This window comes from Enhydra lutris, unplaced genomic scaffold, assembly GCF_002288905.1.
Source record: "Enhydra lutris kenyoni isolate GAN:26980312 unplaced genomic scaffold, ASM228890v2 scaffoldscaffold98, whole genome shotgun sequence".
In the NCBI taxonomy this organism is placed as follows: domain Eukaryota; kingdom Metazoa; phylum Chordata; class Mammalia; order Carnivora; family Mustelidae; genus Enhydra; species Enhydra lutris.
In genome coordinates this window covers 898,276-916,680 of record NW_019154182.1, presented here as the reverse complement: position 1 = coordinate 916,680, position 18,405 = coordinate 898,276, and the positions used below count along the sequence as shown (strand labels likewise).

Here is an 18,405-nt window from a genome sequence, read left to right as displayed (position 1 = left end):
TAAGATTAAATTTATATGGTCTGATTAGCTTAACATTATCTGGTACAAACTGTCCACCACCCTGAAAAGAGCTGATAAATACATCAATAACACATCAAGATTTCTACAGAGGGGGGGCCTCTTATCAGAAGGCCATCCAAGCTATGATGGAATGTCCTGAATAATGAGGAAATGGCAGATGATAGAATGGGGAAAAGACTGGACACTTTGGAGTTTTGTCTTGTACAACCCAACAGTTTAAACCACCTGGGGCCATCATCCGATAAAACCAGCCTTCTCTTAATTTTTAGCTAAGGGCTGCCTTACCCACGGCTCTCTGATTTTAGGGACCTACGTGAAGACTCCTGCAATGGTGGTAAACTGCTGGGACAAGGTTAGAACCTTGCTTCTGCCTTGGAAGTGCTTCACTGTGGACTTATCTGAAGAAATACGCACATTGCACACAGGAGCTCAAGAAATGCGCTCAGTTGAGTTACAGGCTTAATTACTGGCTCTGTGTCAGAGACTTTGCAGCTCTCAAAGCTTTAAATGATGGAAACTACAGGGAGAGGAAATACTTATTCATCCAAGTGTCTCCAGCTGATTTTGGATATGCTCAGCTGACTGGTCCCGCTGGGAGGCAAGCAGGCTCTCGATCCCTGCGGGGCATCGTTCCTTCCTTCCTAGTTCCAGGTTAAGCCCCAAGACCCATGAGCAGGTGGTGTGATGAGAGAAACATTTCCAGGGCCTACGCTGCATGTTACACGGTAGGCTCACAGCAAAGCAAAACCCTTAGCACTCAGCCGGTGCTGTAACTTGGGCATTTTTCCTACCAGCTTTTGAATCGTTGGTTTTAGTCAAATGGGTACAATGAATGACGTCAAGGACTTAGAAAGGAATCGATGTATTCAATGAATGTAAATGAACTGTTCTGACTTTGTACTGTTGGTGACAGTGGCATCTCTATTTGTGGATCTCTATTTTCAAATCCTATGAAGTTTTCCCTCTGCGTGGAATTAGCCCCTTGACTTCAAGATGGCCAACTTTAGCAGCGAGCCAAGAGCCACTGTCCTCCAGGCTCCTGATTGCAATTCTTTTGTTTGCAAAAGGCTACTCTTTTTCTCCCTGGGAAAGCCTCAGGTCAGCTGCAAGGCGCAAGGTATTTTTCTTATTCATCCCAACTACACTAGGGGCAGGCCATGGGGTAATATCAAATGAAGCAAGGGGTGCCTGGGTGGCTCAGTGGGTTAAAGCCTCTGCCTTCGGCTCAGGTCATGATCCCAGGGTCCTGGGCATCGGGCTCTCTGCTCAGCAGGGTGCCTGCTTCCCTCCCTCTCTCTCTGCCTGCCTCTCTGCCTACTTGTGATCTCTGTCTGTCAAATAAATAAATAAAATCTTTAAAAAAAATCAAATGACGCAAGCATGTACAAAGAAAGCCCACAGGAGATAGACCTCCACAAAATGCACATATACACTGACTGGGAGGAAAAATGGGTGGCTTTTATTGATTCCTCTAGCTGCCAAATACCAACTGGTCATAAAAAATTACATCAACTTTATATATCTCATCCCAAAGCCTCATTGATTGGTGGAAGGGGTTCATCCCCTGTGGGTCCCACAGGGAATGAGTAAGGCCCCCAGGTTGCTGGGACTGTGGCCTGTTGATGAAGGCAGTCCCCAATGTTGAGACATCACTTTTGGTTAGCTCGGGGTATCTGTGGGTGGTTGGAGAGAAACACTAGGGAAGGAGGTGACAAGGGAGGCTTTTGAAAAGAACTCTGAAACACAACAGTTATTTTATATAGAATCTTATTGAAAAACTGCCTTAATGGAAGGCACTTAGATCTGGTCAGTTGGAAAGATCTTTTTCAACTCAGAACTGTAGATTTGCTAAAATAAAAATACTCATTTAGATTAATTCCATGAACATCTGCTGGGCTCCTGTATGTGCTGAGTCATTGGAGGTGTAAAGATGAGATGGCCTGGTCTCGTAAGTACGCATCAGAGGCTACCATCTCAATTAGAGATTGCAAACATGATCTCCAGGGCAGTGAACGATCTTACCAGAAATATGACAATTATCAAGGAAAACTAATGATGTGGCCCCATGCAAAGTCTTTTTAACTACCCCGGCAATCCCAAGGATGGCTAAAATGTCTAATCAGATATCACGTGCAGTGATGAAACGTGTTTTTCATTATTGTCCAGCTAGCTGTGGCCATTTTCTTAAATGACAGCTTTCAGGCAGGACTCAGAAGGGCAGAACCTGCTCTCATTCAGGAGGGCTGCTCCCCAGCTGGAGCGAGCCAGCGTTTTGGTTCCATGCCCACTTGCTTAGATCAAGGAGACCGAAATCTATCCATTTGCTTATTCAGATGGTCCCTATCACCAGAGTATCTTCAATCTCAAGGTCTTAAGATTTCTTGTGCATATATCTTCAAATGCCAATGAGCACAATAATCTCTGGGGTCAGGGAATAAAGAAGAGGTTCACATTTTTATTTGGGTTTTGATGTTGAGATATGTTCTACGGGATGGGTTGGTTATCATCGACGTGACAGGAACATAATCTAGGCAGATTGCAAAATGTTTTATAGCTCATCCTCTCAGAGTGATAAGATTAAAAAGGAGATGGATATCATTTCTCTATAAAGACTACAGTGATTGCAACATTCAAATTCTGCCTTCCTATTCCTGCCTACATCCGTACGTACATATATAAGTACATCTTTGGGGTTTTGCTGTAGGACAGTCTATGTTGGAAGCTAATAATTTGTCTCTGCTGCTAAAGTTTTGCTAGTAAACTAGCCAATAGGGAAGAGTCGTCACCAGGTAGGAAGGAGGGAAAATTCTAAAGACTAAATGGATGTGTGCACGAGCGCCTTCTCACCTATTCCAACCTCTGCAACTTAGAACAAGAGTTGGCTATACACTGAAGATTTGGTACAAGCATTTTTAACTAGCTTGCTAGTCCTATGACTTAATTTGTGCACGGAGAGCTCAGACACCCAGGAAGGGTCAGGCTGACAGCTCATTGTTCTAGTGCTCAGCAAAAGGGAACAGACTACAAAGATCTATGTCCCCAAAAGAATCCTGCTAGGCACAGTGACATCCCCAAATCTGATTTCCTACCTTGGAAGGCAGCTAGGAGGCATTCAACAATCATCAAATAAATGAATGAACACACGAACAAGTCAGTGAACAGATGAGTCACCCTCTAGGACCAAGCAAGCACAGGAACCTATTGCACTATCGCGGGAACGTTCCTGAGCTGATGTTTTGAGTCCTGTAGGCCAACACACAGCCTCCCCTCACTTCCCCATGACCACCATGGTCATGGGCTCACAGCCTTCACTCTCAGGCTGCCTCACCTGGAGGGAAAGGGCCCTAAGACATCTCTTTTTGGGGAGGGTGTCTGCCTGGAACATTCCATGAGTCTCATTTTACTGGCCCAGCAGTAGTCACTTTGGAAATACTGAGAAGCAACGAGAACAGCATGTTTATAAGACGGAGTGCTTTCCTGTTCTGTGCAATGTTTGAGTGCATCCTGCATATGGCTCTGACACGCAGGATGGACTGGTTATTTTTGCTTCCCGCTTAATGATAGTTTTGCTCTTTGGAGAACAGATTCACTTCATCGAGGCTTAAAGGCCGGGACAATGACAGCAGCTCACTCAGCTCACACTGGGCTCTCTGCAGAGTAAGACCTGGCCGCCAGTTAATGCTTAATAAGGGCTTTCTGATAATGGTGTTCTCCTCTTTTAGTTAAAGAGGAATCAAACACAAGCATGAACTTACAAATGTACAGCCAGAGCTCTCTTTCTACTGCCCTTGGGGAAAACCTCTCAGGCAGGCCTCAGACCGCGTGGAAGGCCCGTTAAGGTTGTCCTTCTGTCAATGATTTCAGGCCTCCACAGAGGTTAAAAACCACTTGACGAGCCACGTACCTGAGGTGGGAATTGTGCTGGAGGGGTCCTTGTCTGGGCAGGTGATTTCCATCCCGTCTCTCACCTGCAATGAGAGCACAGAGAAGGAGAAATGGATCTTGCGACGTAGAAAATCAGATGAGAAGCAAGGCCTTTATTTGGAAAACACTAGTCAATGGAGAAACCTAGGTATGGCTTAAGATCCTCCCTCTCCTTCAACACGCCTCTCCACGTGCCCCTGACACCCTTTCCTAAATGCTCCCCATCCTGTCCCCTCTACTCTAGTCCCTCCACCAAGGCCTGTGCCCAGGCCTGTGTGACTCCTTCCTGGAATACTGCAGGATCCACAGCCTTCGGTCCCGTGGGCTTCCTCCCCAGCCCCAGAGCCCAGACAGATGGCCTGCTCTCTCTCCCAACATAACAGAACTCTGTCACCCCCCTGCCCACATTCTCAGTGAGAGCAGGGATTTTTGTCTGTTTCATGTACTGTATCCTTACAGCCCCAAACAGGGTATAGTAGATGCTCAATGAATATGTGTTCATTGAAAAAACTACATTTCTGTTGCACTGACATCAGCATGAAGTCCGTCCTCCTTAGCACATCCCAAGAGGATGTGACATTCTAAACCATCAGCTCTTGGCTCAGTTCTCATGTTCTCTGTGCCTCTGCCCAAGTCTACCTCCATCCCCCCTTTACCTTTCCCTCCCTCTGGGCTCCCACACTCCCATCCACCTGGTCACCACCCTTGGTCATCCCTCAAGGCTGGGATCATTTGTACTCTTTGGGAAGCCTTGCCAACCCTCTCTGGTTGGTTGCTTCCTCTGTGTTCCAGAATACCCATGGAAACTTTAATTATAGGACTCACTCCACCATGCTACAATTGCTGGTTGGTTCCACTGGGCTGAGCTCCTTGTGATGTGTGATGTATTTTATTCATGGCTTTCTCTCTTACGCCTGCTATTCCCCCATCCACCCACCCATTTTGTCATTTGACAACTAGTGACTGGGCACCTGCTCTGAGGCCCCACATTCTAGGCGTACACAGAAGGTATTCAATAAATGTATCCCGAGAGAATGTGTTGCTCCCCCTTATCAGATGATGATAATAGCAACAGTCATATAGAACTCAGGGCATACCAGATACCAGCAGACGGGCTTTATACTTACTAACGTATTATAATTGATTAACAACTCTATGAGATTGGGCTGTGACTATCATTTCACAGATTTAAAAAACACCAAGGCACAGAGATGGTAAGTGCCTTGCCCAGTGACACAGAGCCAGTAAGTGGAAGAGTCTGGATTTGAACCCACAGCCGGTCTTCTCACCTCACAGTACCATGCTGCCTCCCGGATGTTTCCTCATGGCTGAGGTATTTGTTAGAAAGTGTGGGACGTGTTGCTAAATCAAGGGTCCTTCGCACTCCATCTCTCAAGCTCTGTGGTGGGTCAGCTCTGCCTGTGCCGCCTGGAGTAAGTCTCACCCTCTTTTACACAACAGGGAGACAGGGAGGCACAAGTACTAAACTGGTCTCAGCTCGTATTGGCCCCCAGTCCTCTGAGAATGAATGAGCACGTTGGCCTTCAAGTGTTTTCCGACTCCTCAGAGGCTCGCGGGCTGCCCTATCCAATCTTGACAGGAAATATCAGAGAGACTCCTGAGACAGGCAGCCCGTGAGAGGAGTAAGTGTGAGGCGGCCCCCGCAGGTGTGCGCCAACTTTGCAGGCATTTGGGTCTCCGTGCCGTCTGGTTTCAGACTTTACCACACTTCTCTGCTTTTTTCTTAATTTTCTCCTCAGATTCAGGGCTCAGATGAGTCTAAAAGGACTTGTTGCCAGAGATTTGCACCCCAAGGCCTCCCTGAAGCCTCAGGGAGAGCTTTCTGCGGACCCCGCAGACCAGCTTCAACCACCGGGGGGGAGGGGGGTGAAGTGGCCACACACTTGACCCTTCACGCTTTCCAGCCTGTTCACGGGGTTCCAGAACCTAGAGGACCATGGGGAAGTTTCCAAAGACGCAGCAAGGAGTCCCGCCCCTGGTTCATCTGCATGTTTGTCGGTCACAGAAAACCTCAGCCTACCTCATGCTTCTCTTGAGATTTTGGCAGCCTGGGCAGGTAGTTGCTGTTCTTGTAGGTGAACAGATAGGGATTCTCCTGCAGAGGAAGGGGATACATTGTAACCATGACCTGGAAATCATTATGGTTCCTTCATCACAGCTGTGTCATCCAGCCTTGCCTTTGGCCAATTTGAAAAAAATTTCATACCCCCCTTGAAATGATGCCAAAACCATTCTCTGGCTTTTCTTCTCTGCTCATTAGTTCTCTGAAGGAGCTTATTAATACTTTGAAGTTTCCGGTTTCCAACTGTCAGCATCTCTTGCTACCCAAGCTTCACGCTACCAAAGTACATGTATTTCCACAAAAAGAGAACTTAATTGTAAGCTTCCTGGCAGCCAAAGCAAAGAGGGAAATGGGTGAATTATATAGCTCTTATAGCCTCGTAATAAAAACTAATGCAGCAAGCCAAACATTTAACCAGCGTCAAAGGATAAAAAGGAATTCTGATTTGTGCTCAGTTTTTTTTCTTTTCTCGTTCATTTATTCAGTAGCATTAATTCTATACCTGCTATATTTTAGGCATGTTATTTAAGACACCCATCCTCACATTTGGGACCGGATAAGCTGTGGTTTTGGTCCTATGCCCTCCACAGGTGTGGGCCTCCATTCTGGCATCATGACTCCCTGACCCATAGGTGTAAACTTTAGGTGTGTTTGGTACGCAAAGCTGTGCCCAGCCTAGAAGAGCCAAGCCAAAACTCTAATGGGGCTCATGTCTCAGTCAGGGAAGACCCCTTGTCACAGAAAAGCCCACTTCTTCGTGGCCCTATCTCTCTTCCCAACTCAGCCAGGGATTTTCCCCCCCACCCGAGTTCTGACCTACCTGAGAGGGACAGGTCACTGGCCTTCTCTCTCTTGTACCAAATGGCTCATCTTTCTGTCCCACAGGCTTCATCTGGAAAAGGAGGTGATCTTTAGAACAGAGAAGTCTTGCATAGGGGGCCACCTCCTGGGGTAGCACTGACAGGCTCACTTGCCCAGCACTTCTCTGAGTGTGACCTGGGCCCACAGGCAGCACTGGCATCACCTAGGGACATGTTAGAAATGCAGATCTCCAGCTCCATCCCAGACCTACAGAAGTCAGAAACTTTGGGCTACAGTTCAGCTCTAAGCGTTTTAACAAGCCCTCCAGGAGATCCCAGGGCATGCTCCTGCTGAAGTGCCCAGAGGAGAGAAGTCAGTGATTCCTACCCCTCTCCTCCTGATGTTCCAGAAGGAGACACAGAATGCCAGAGACAGTGAGCTGGGACGGGAACACCATCACTGATGAAACTTCCCTCAGAGAGGAGAGCAGACATGGGAAGGAAGGCCAAACACTTGGCTTATGTGTAAGGCATGCAACCTCTCCCCAGGGCTCCCCCTCCCTTTATGTTCATGAACCCCCACATCCAGTAGGGAAGGAAAGCCTCTGCTACCTGAAGACGGCTTTCGTGGCTGTGAGTGAGGCCAGCTATGGGCTCTGCCTCAAGTCCCATGTCTTTAACCGGGGCCCAGAGACACAGACATGAGGCACAGCACAGCCCCCCACTCCCAAGCAACTTGAGTGTCTAGAGGTTCTGGAATGAGTGATGGTGGGCTCAGGGTTGATCTAGGCAACTTCTTGATTACCAAAGCCCATGGAACACAGACTGACGTGCCTGGTGCACCAGCAGGGGGCGCAGCACGAGACACACTCAGGTTCAAGCATTGAGAGGCAGATGGGAAAAGGAAGGCAGCGGAAGGATTCAGTGGGGAGATGACTCAGCCATCAGAAAGGATGAATACTCAACTTTTGCATCAGCTTGGATGGGACTGGAGGAGATTGTGCTGAGTGAAATAAGTCAAACAGAGAAAGTCAATTATCATATGGTTTCACTTACATGTGAAACTTAAGGCATAGCATGGAGGACATTAGGAGAAGGAAGGGAAAAATGAAGCGGGGGGGAATCAGAGGGGGAGATGAACCATGAGAGACTATGGACTCTGATAAACAAACTGAGGGTTTTAGAGGGGAGGGGTGGGAGATGGGTGAGCCTGGTGATGGGTATTAAGGAGGGCATGAATTTCATGGAGCCCTGGGTATTACACACGGACAATGAATCATGGAACACTACATCAAAAACTAATGATGCCCTGTATGGTGACTAACAGAACACAATAAAAAATTTTTTTAAAGAATTCAGTGGGGACAGTGGAGAGAGGGCTTGTTTTTTGAAAAAGAGAGGGTAAGAGAGAGAGAGGGAGAAAAAGAGGGGGAGAGAGGGAGGGGGAGGGGTAGAGAGAAAGAGAGAGAGAGAATCTCTAGCAGACTCTGCTGAGTACAGAGTCTGACACAGGGCTTGATCCCACGACCCTGAGGTCATGACCTGAGCCAAAATACAGACGGATACTTAACTGACTGAGCCACCCAGGTGCCCCATGGGTTTTTTTTTTTTTTTAAGATTTTATTTATTTATTTGACAGACAGAGATCACAAGTAGGCAGACAGGCAGGCAGAGAGAGAGAGAGAGGAGGAAGCAGGCTCCTCACTGAGCCCGATGAGGGGCTCGATCCCAGGACCCTGAGACCATGACCTGAACGGAAGGCAGAGGCTTTAACCCACTGAGCCACCCAGGTGTCCCAGGCTTTTTTTTTTTTTTTAAAGTTCCTTTTTTATTTTAGTTTTTATTAAATATTTATTTTAGAGAGAGAGAGAGACCATGCACTAGCAGGAGAAAGGGTGTGGGAGAGAGATCCTTAAGCAGACCCCCCCCCCCCACTGAGCTTGGAGCCCAACACAGGGCTTGATCCCAGGACCCTGAGATCATGACCTGAGTTGAAATCGAGAGTCAGCCACTCAACCAACTGAGCCACCCAGGCACCCCTCAAGTTCCTTTTGTTCTCTTTAAATGGTCATTACACACATACGTGAACACTTGAAGGAGGAGGTAGATTTGAGAGAACACAGATTTCCTCTTGTACCAGCTATTTTGCCATTTGGGAAACTCATGTTTGCTGTCAGCCCTTCTGCCCACAGGTACTAGGCTCTTTGTCCCTCATCTCCCTTCCAATGACTTGACAAAGGACACAAAAGGCCAGAGGCTACCAGATGGAGTGCCCTGTCTGGCTCAGGCTCCATGAAGATTTTAGATTCTTCAGCAATATCTTATCCCGGCATCTGTGCCCCATAAACAAGAAGCGAGGAGAGAACTTTATCCTTCCTGGGATTAGCTCTTCACCCAAATGGACAAAGTCAGATAAGAGAGGGTAATTAGCTTGACCTTTTGGAAAAGGAATGGCAACCCTTTAGCTCAAAGTCTGGAGAAGGAACTGGGGTTCCCATCTTCTTTCAGTTTTATTCTGAAGGTGGACACACCTAGAAATAGGTGGTCCTACCTGGAACGTTCAAGGCTGTGCTCTGCAAGGGAGTGTGCCGTGGCCTGCCTTCTTCTCGCCTCCCATCTTCTAAGAATTTAATCACATCTTACTAATTCTGGTGGAATGGACATAGCAGAGCCCCCCCCTTTTTTTTAAAGAGCCTTCAAAAGGGAAATTCAGAGGATTGATTCAATATTTTCCTTTAAGAGTCTTTCCCTAAAATCTCTTCATTAGTCTCCTATATCCTTCTGCTCCTCTAATGCCCTTCACGTGGGCTTGGACCCTCTACCCTCCTCAGTGCTCAGAGACCATGGAGAATGACGTGGCCCATCCAAAAGTCCCCTCCCACTGTCCTTCCTCCCCCAGCTCTGTGCCCTGCACAAGTGCATGTCCGCCCCAGGGACCGGCAGGGGGCTGCTCTCTGTGCTCTCACTCTGCTTCTCAGTCCCAGAATCACCCACCTTTCCTCCCCATGGCCTCCCTGCCACACAGGAACTAACTGGAATGTGGGAGGGATGACCTTAGACATTCTCTCCCAGGAGAATTCCTGAGGGTTCCCACCCGGCCCCATAGCTCCAATGCCTCGCATGGGGCTTGGAGTACAGTGTGTGTGGTGGTGGTGGGGGGCTGTCGGTGATTGCTGGAAGGATCTGGGAATCGAGCTCCCCAAGTGTGGGTTTCTTCAGAACTAGCATTGCATAAGAATTATCAGAAATTATTGAGGCGGTCGCAGGAAGGGCCAAGGGAATGAATGATGTCTCCCACACAGAATCCTGCAGCTTTGTGCCAGGAGCCCAGCTTCCGTCTGTGGGTGTGTCAGGCTGGGGCAGTCCCAGGGGTGTTTCAGGGGCAGACCTGTGCACCCCCTCTCCTGCAGGCATGTGGTCCTTTCCTCTGCCGGCCCACAGAGCTTACATGTCTGCTGGGGCTCGGCTGGGGGAAGCAGATACGGGTGTAGCCCGCACAACTGTCCCCTCTGTGGTGTCCTGGGGACTTGAGCCCCTGTGGTCACAGTGACTGTATTGGCCCCTCAGTTCTCCCCACGGAGGGGGTGCCCTCATTCAGGGCTGTCTGTGAATGTGAACGTGGGCTTGGAGGGACATAGCTCACTTTCATCTCAGTGGTCTGAGATGGTCTCAGTGGAGCCCAACCCAGCAGAGACTCAGGGAGGTAGAGGCAGAGACACTCCTTGCCCTCCTCGTGTCCCTAGGAAGACACAAGAGGGAACCCAAGGGGGAACCACTCATGTATTTTGCCATGGCCCTCTGAGGCTGCCTGAGGGATATTACACCCCCTTGGCCCAGTAGAGAAAATGGAGGCCCAGAAAGACCACACAGCTCAAGCAATAGCCCAAAACATGGCTGGAACCAGAACTTAGGTTTGCTGGCTCTTTACCCAGAACCCTTTGTGCTCACCATTTCTTACGGACTAAGCCAGGCTTGCAGGAGCGGCCCATGTGCTCTAGCTGCTGTGTCTTCTCTGGGAGCCCTGGATGGTCTGCCTTTCCCCCACAAGGAACCCAGCGGACAGACACACCGGGGAAGCCCTCCGTCTCCCAGGGCCCGGCGGCAGGGATCTCGTGAGCTCTCACTGGGAAATGACTGGAGGTTGGTTGGATGGGTCTGGAGACTGTGGGGGTAACAGCCCACCCAGGAAAGCTGCCTCCTCCTCCTCCTCTGAGCCCTGTTGACACCTACTGTGTCCTAGCCCTTTGGCCTTGAGTGTGAACCTTTCCATTCCCATCTGTGTGCCTGCTCAGGCCATCCTCGTTCTCACGCTCAAGTGGGCCATAGGGCACCATGGTGCTGCATGCCCATGTGAATGTGAAGGTCAGAGCTCGCCCTCCGTCACGGTGGTTCATTATATCACTGAGGCCATGGTCACCCATGATGATCGACAGCAAGATGGAGGGCTAGAGGGGAGAGGGAAGGGGAGAGGGGTGAGGGGTGGGAGGGGGAGGGAGAGGAGGGAGAGGAGCCTTTTCCCTGGATCTGCTCTCTCTGGCATTTGAGGGTCTTCATTTGTTCCCAGGGCTCTTGATCCCCATGTTTCCTCTCTCAGCAGACCACCCTCATACCGCCTCTTGCTAATGCATTAGCTGTTTCTTTTCTCCATGCTCTTTGTTCCTGAAAGTCCTCGTGCCTGGGAACGCCCACCCTGACCTCATCCAACACATCCTACAAAGCCAACTGGAATCCCATCCCTGTGGGGCTCTCTCGCCCACAGCATTTTTGGGTGCATGGTCTAGCACATCACTGCCCACTGAGTTCAAGTTTACTCTTGTCCTTCTGGGTTGTCTGACCCCTCCAGCCACACCCTGGGTTCAACAAGGGCAGAGGCCATTTGGCTTGTCTTCTGTTATCCTCCTTGGACCCAGCGCAGGGCAGGGCATGTTGTAGGGGCCTTTCCATTGCTTGGAAGAAAGAGGACATAGAAGGAGGAGGAGAGAGGTTTGGCTGAACTGGAATCAGCCCTTCTATACCCCCATTCAGGAGAGAGGGCAGAGGGAGGGCAGCCCCTGTAGGAAGGGCCACATTCCTTTTCTCTGACCATCCCAGCAGCAGAGTGGTTTTCTGAGGAAATAGCCTACCCAAGGGTCAGACCCACAAGAGGGTTCTTGTTCAAAGAAATCAAAAAACGAATCCCTGTCTTCTCCAAGGGATGGTGTGAACCCATTGCCATGACCCATCTGGGGACCCTGCCTGTGCCTCTTATTCCTGACTAATGCATGCTGACTGCTGCTGCTCATGGTTCTCAGCCCAGCACATTAGCTGAGGAGATGAATTTTTTCGAACCAAGGAGGAAGAAAACCAAGTTTCTATCACTGGAATTCTAAAAATAGGGCAATCTGAATGGGGGGAAAAATGACAAAATCAGGTCTCTGTCCAGTGCCCCGGAAATGTTCGGTTTTGATGTTCTGTCCCATCCACAGACTGATCCCAGCTGGCCCTAAGGGACCCCATAGTCTGGGGAAAGCCTGTCATAGGTACAGTAAGAAGGGTCCACACGTGGGGAGTACTCACTGAGGGCCGGGTCAGGGGTCATGACCAGGAGTTTGCCACTCTCCAAATGGAAATATTGTGTGTGTGTGTGTGTGTGTGTGTGTGTGTGTGTGTGTGTGTGTGTGTGTAAGGCCAGGAACGGAGATTTGGTGAAGTGTGTTCAGTGACTCGGCTCTACAAACTTAGTGCAAATAAACCAAATCACAGTCCCTGTGGTCTTTCAAGGTGTCTTCAAATCTGCAAACGGCTCACTGGTCACCTCACACCCTCACACTGGACAGCAGGGGTCATGACAATGAAAGCATGACCTCATTTTCTCACTGGAGCAATGAGACCACACAGCATTTCCGGTGCCGTCTCAGAACCCGTTCTCAGCTTACCTGGTATTGCTTATTCACTTCGATGAGGGCGGCAAGTTCTGTTGAGTTATCCTTAAACTTCAGGACACAGGGGCACAGGTTCCTGCGGACCGAACCAAAGAGATGTCTCACCTCACCAAGATCACTGTCCAAATGCACGACATGGACTTGAGATTCACAATCTATTTGACCTAGAGGTGTTAGAAGTCAGTGCTAATGGAGGCCCCGCCAGATGAAGCTGGAGAAAGTTCCCCAGCGCTGCATTTTCTCATGAAAACGAGCCAGTTACTTCTGACGTCTGCAGGAAAGACTTCCGGAGCTGGTTACCTTATGACTGTGTAAGGACAGTCCAGGCAACAAAGGTAAAGCACACCTACTTTTAAATAATAACAGTGGCAGCAACGCTCAGAATAAGGGCTCACATGTCCTGATGCTCACCATGCCAAGAGCTTTATGGGTATTAATCCATTTGATTTTCCTCTCAGCGATTCAAGAAGTTGTATTATCATCCCCATTTTATAGAGGAGAAAACTGAGGCTCCATGTGGTTAAGTACTTGCTCAAGGTCACATGGAGACTACGTGTGGGAGCCAGGACTTGAACTCTAGTCTGTCTGGTCTGAACCTGAGCTCTTAATCCCTAGTTAAACTGCTTCTGTCCAGTCTGTACCTCTGCTCTGGTTGGCCACCTTGCCCATCTGGGCTTTTGGTCTGGGGATGGGGGGGCGCACAGGGTGAGGGGATCAGAGTGTGCGTGGCTCAGAAGAGACTCGTGCCTCCAAGGAAAGGACCACCACGGAGACAGAACAGTGGAGAGGTGGCAGGACAAGGTGACCCCGAGTCTGCCTCACCTGGCAGTCAGTGACTTGGCCATTACAGGGCTGAGAAGGGACCTGGCAGATGCCTTCTTCTGAACTGTTAGCTTTAATTGTCTGAAAACCCTGCAGTGATGGGCAGCAAGAGACTTTTGGGTAAGCTGCGCTGAGACGAATCCACTGAACCCCTGGGTGGCCCAGTGACTGGAGAAAGTGGGAGCCAGGGGATGAGTCAGCCGCTGACAATATAGCATGCCTGACACCGGCTGCCTTCATAGGCACAGGTCACGCGGCAGCCGTCCTCCCACTCACGGGGTTCTCAGGTCTTCCCCGGTTGGGGGGAGACCTGTGCGGTCTGGGCCCCCAGCTGAGGTCTGGGACGCATCTTCAGGGGAGTAGCCAAGGTGTCGCTTCATTTGCAAGAGCAAATCTGGCCCTTGTGAATTATTCATTCACTCCCTCAGCAAACAGGCGCTCTGCTGTGTGAGCCGTGACTCATGTGGGGCGGTGGGGGGGGTGTGCAGGGCTGCGGGGAGAGGCACATGAATCATCACCACGTGCTGTGCTCGGGGCTGTCGTGGGGGCCCATCAAGGGTTACAGGGCCGGGGAGGACGCTGGGGTGGGGCTCAGCCCGCAGGACCTGGGCTCAGGGTCCAGGGGAGGCCATGCAGGAAGGAATGCCAGCAGAAATGACCATGCTCAGGTTAGAAGGACATCTTAATCCAGAAGGTCAAGGAGAGGTATCATGTCAGAGAGGGAGCTGCCTTTGGCTCTGGAGACGGGGAATGAAAAAGGCCTTTCCAGGGCCTTCCCAGGGCCAGGCCTCTCTGTGCTCAGAAAAGATTGTTCCCTGATTCTAATGTGACATCCTCTCCTCCAGCAAGTGACCGTAGCACCATAGTTGTGAGTGCCCAGCCTAGGACACCCCCACCAGAGAGAGATTCCCTCTGTCCTAGAGATGGGGCTCGATGGGGGGACGTTCTGGTTACACTGACTGGTGACCCGTGACCCGGCCCACAAAGGCCCACTCCCTTCCCCACGCTTTACTCTTGCCTCCCAGGAGAACTGAAGGGTGTCCTGAGCTCCCAGGACAGCCAGGAGGATGGTCGGGTGGTGACACAGACCCCGAGGTTAGCTGAGGTCTACACTGGGCTCACAAAAACCCATGAGGCCTCGTCAGATTAGAAAATGGGGTGGGCTTAGTCCTCCTCACACACCTGCCCTTGGACTTTCTAATGAATCAGAGTTGGTTTCTGCTGAGGATCCCCTGGTGCTTTAGGGAATGGGGGAGAAGCTTCCTTCTCACCTGAGGATAAGCCTTGGGCAGCTGACGTTCATCTCCTGGTACAGCTCCCTCAGACTGATGATCTCCAGAACCTTCACCAGGTTCACAAATGCACGAGGAACCTGAGAAAAGGCAAGGCCAGTCCTCAAGAGGATAGCGGCTGGCGGCTCCAGTCCCTCATCTAGGTCTAGGCCAGCCTCTCCTGCTGGATACCGGGTCTGGGGTCTTCCGTGCCCCATCCACCTCCTTCATCCCTCCCCATCTCCCTCCCTCCTGCTTTTGACACCTATGTGTTCAGGCTTCTGGGATCAGGACAGGGGCACTGTCAGTGCTGGCTTCCAGGGAAAGGTGAGCAGGAAGTCAGAGCCCCTCCAGGCTACGTCTGAGGCCCAAGAAAGACCGTTGGTTGAGCTGCTCAGAGGCCACACAGTCCAGCCTACACACCTCAGCATGGAGGATATCCAGAGCCTTCCCGATGTTGTCCGTGAAGTTCTGAGGAGAATAGCGGGCCTGCGGGAAAAGGGAAGGTCTAACACCATCCACCACCTAATTTCTCTGTGGACCAGGCTCGTTCATGTCTTGGGTCCCCTCCTTCTTGTATGTTAGCCAGAATGGGCGACATTGAAACATAAGGTTGGTCTAGGGGGCCTCCAGCCTTCAGACCAAACCCACCATCCTTAGGCTGGTCATGGCTGTGACCTCCCCAGAAACCTTGTTTTTTGCATAAAGTTATGGAAAGCTTTGGATCCACTTTGCATTAATTAGATGCAGGGACTTAGCTAAAGCATCTCACATCTCTGGGCCCCTCTAGAATAGGGTGTTGGAGCACGGGACTTCTCAGATCTCCTGCGGTTTGAATGTTCTCTGGTCCCATGGCCCGAGCTCTTCTGCCTTCAAGTCTCAAAGTGCCTGGGGACCTGCTGCCCCATCAGATCACTTAAAGACATGATTGTAGGGGAAGGGGGTCCTGTGAATCCCTTCCCCCAAGAATAAACACATTTTATGTTATTTTTTCTTATCTCCATACTTGGTGATTTTTAATTTTTTTTTTTTTTAAGTGGAACCCTTTCTGTGGCTAAAATCTAACCAAGACATTTCCATCAAATGACTCAAAAGTGGAGCAGAGGCCACAGTCCAACTTCCTTACCTGCTTCACTGACAGCCGCATGCCCACAGCGAGCCCGTCACATCCCAGAAAAACCCTGGTGACTTTGAGGCTGTGATGGGTCTGGGGACCAGGGTTGCCCCTCGGGACAGAAGCTCCCCAGGCTCAGCAGGACTCCCCACTTCCTGATTTTGCTCTGCTGAATGTCATTTTCCAGCCCTAGTTGGAAGGACTCCTGCTCCTTGTACTCCCCTGACTACCCCCACCACCCTACAAAACACAAATTCCCATGATAATTCTTACTTTGGGGCCACCATGTTGTCCTTACCGTGTTATGGTGCATTTTCTGTACCTCCCTCCCTGACTGTGAGTTCCTTGAGGACAGAGCTGCGAGGCTCAGCACCTAGTACGGTGCCTGGCCTATAATACATGCCCAGGAAATGATACCAGACATTAAAGACATTCTGTTTATCAGAAAACACTATAGACAAAATTAAATGGAAATCGACAAACAGGCAGCATATTTGATAAAGGGTTAGTATACTTAATATGAGGGGTTTTTAGAGATCTGTAAGAGAACGATAAATACCTAAACAAAAAGTAGCCAATGGCCTTCATATAGAATTTATCAGGAGGAATTCAAATGAGCATGAAACAAGGGACATAAAGGCTTCTTCCTCCCTACTCATCAAATAAATGGAAATTTTGAAGATACCATTTTTTCATTTATTAGATTAGTAGCTATTAGAACAAATAACATACATTGCCAGATGGAACGTGAGGAAGGAGGCAGAATTGATGCCAACATTCTGGAAGCAGTTTGGCTATCTGTATCCAAGGCACTGAAAATGTGCAGCGTCCCCCCAGAGTGAGATGGAGAGATAGATATGTGCTAAGTTAATACGGCAACATGGTAACAACTGTAAAACCTAGGCGGTGGGTAGATGGGCATTTACTACATAATTCTCTGCATTTCTCAGTATGTTTGGAAATTTCTGTGATAAAACAGTAAGGGAAATGTACATCCCTTCTTGCCTAAAAGTCTTACTACTCAGGGCATGTATCAGGAAACTATTAGGGGTGCCCATTGAGATGGATGTTTCTCCTGGTGTTATTTATAATAGGCATAATTAGAAGCAATACAAGCTAAATACACGGTAAATGGTGACAGTTAAGGAAAGTATGGCCAATACGGGTTATGGACTAGTTATATGGTCATTAAGAATTATTTTATGGAAGACTACTGACATAGGATCATCTTCTTAATGGATTGCTACTGAAAAAAAAAAAAAAAGCAGATCACCAAACAATATCTCCAGAAGGAAGCTATTTTTAGCAAATAATAAAGTAACTTCTCCCTTTTCAGAGAAAAATGCCAGAAAGACATTTAACAAAATGTTAGCAATGGCATTTCTGGGTGTTGTAATTACAGAAAATATGTTTTTTCTTTGTGCTTTGATGAGATTCCAGTGTGCATTGCTTATAAAATTTAAAAAAAAATTAAAAACCTATTATTTTTAAAGTCAGCTGAATTGAAGGTAGAAGAGGTACAGGCACGCCTAGCATAGGCAGAAAAGGTGGAAGTTACAAGAAGGCCAATTTGGGTTTGACACAAACACTACCAAAAAATTGGTACTTGCTTATAGTACTAATGAGAGCAAGTTAAAAAGCTTTTCCGTCACTGGGAATATCAACAGCTAGGATCTCTGGAAGGCATTCCTGCGGCAGGTGGGAGAACAGTCAACAGGATTTGTGGGGTTTGTCCAGCTCAGAGATTCTGGGGTTCCAGGAAGAAGCATACACACACAGGGCAGCAGCCTGGCTCTTGGGGTTCCCATCAGTTCGGAATGACTTGGCTCTGAACCATGCCTAAATGTTTGCATTAGGAAATCATTTTTTTTTTTCCATTCAAAACAGAGATGGTAAGGCAGTTCTCGATGCTGGAAAAAGGAACTGAGCTTTAATGATCTATATGAATATATGCCTGATTTTTCTAGATCCTTGGAATGTGACCTTGGTTTCTAGAATGATATGATCAGGCTCCCTTGTTATAAAACCTAATCAAGATCAGTTTTATAACCAGTTCTATTGAGTCTTTGCCTAGAGGTGAGTGCACTCTTGGTCTCAGGGTTAATTCCAGGCTACAAGCCCCAAGTGCCAAGCCTGCTGCACTCGCTCTAGCCACCTGGTGTGGAAATCCCTCCCTGGGGGAGTCTTGAGTTAAGGGCCTAGAGGCTCACCGGGTCGTTGCAGAAATCACAGAGATCATTGCCTCCTATGAACACGGTTATTATCTTCCAATCCTCCTGAAAATTTAGCTTCTGAAATGAACAAGAAACAAACAAGTAAGTGCCTTGCTCCAGAGCTGAGTCAAGAAGACAGAGTACCAAACCCTGGCAGGGATGGGTCCTCACCTCCCAGAGGGTTTAATGAATATCACTATTTTCTATTCTGTGGTTTTGGGGTCCTGAGGTCATAG

The 18,405-nt window shown here is 49.0% G+C and overlaps 1 protein-coding gene across 1 annotated transcript in view; it reads right to left on the bottom strand.

Moving 5' to 3' along the window:
• LOC111139296 (phospholipase B1) overlaps positions 1 to 18,405 on the bottom strand; it is a 155,457-nt gene that overhangs the window by 68,474 nt on the left and 68,578 nt on the right. The window contains 4 exon segments of the mRNA XM_022491535.1: positions 12,744 to 12,825; positions 14,843 to 14,943; positions 15,266 to 15,331; positions 18,167 to 18,247. Coding sequence (XP_022347243.1) covers positions 12,744 to 12,825; positions 14,843 to 14,943; positions 15,266 to 15,331; positions 18,167 to 18,247 — 330 coding nt within the window.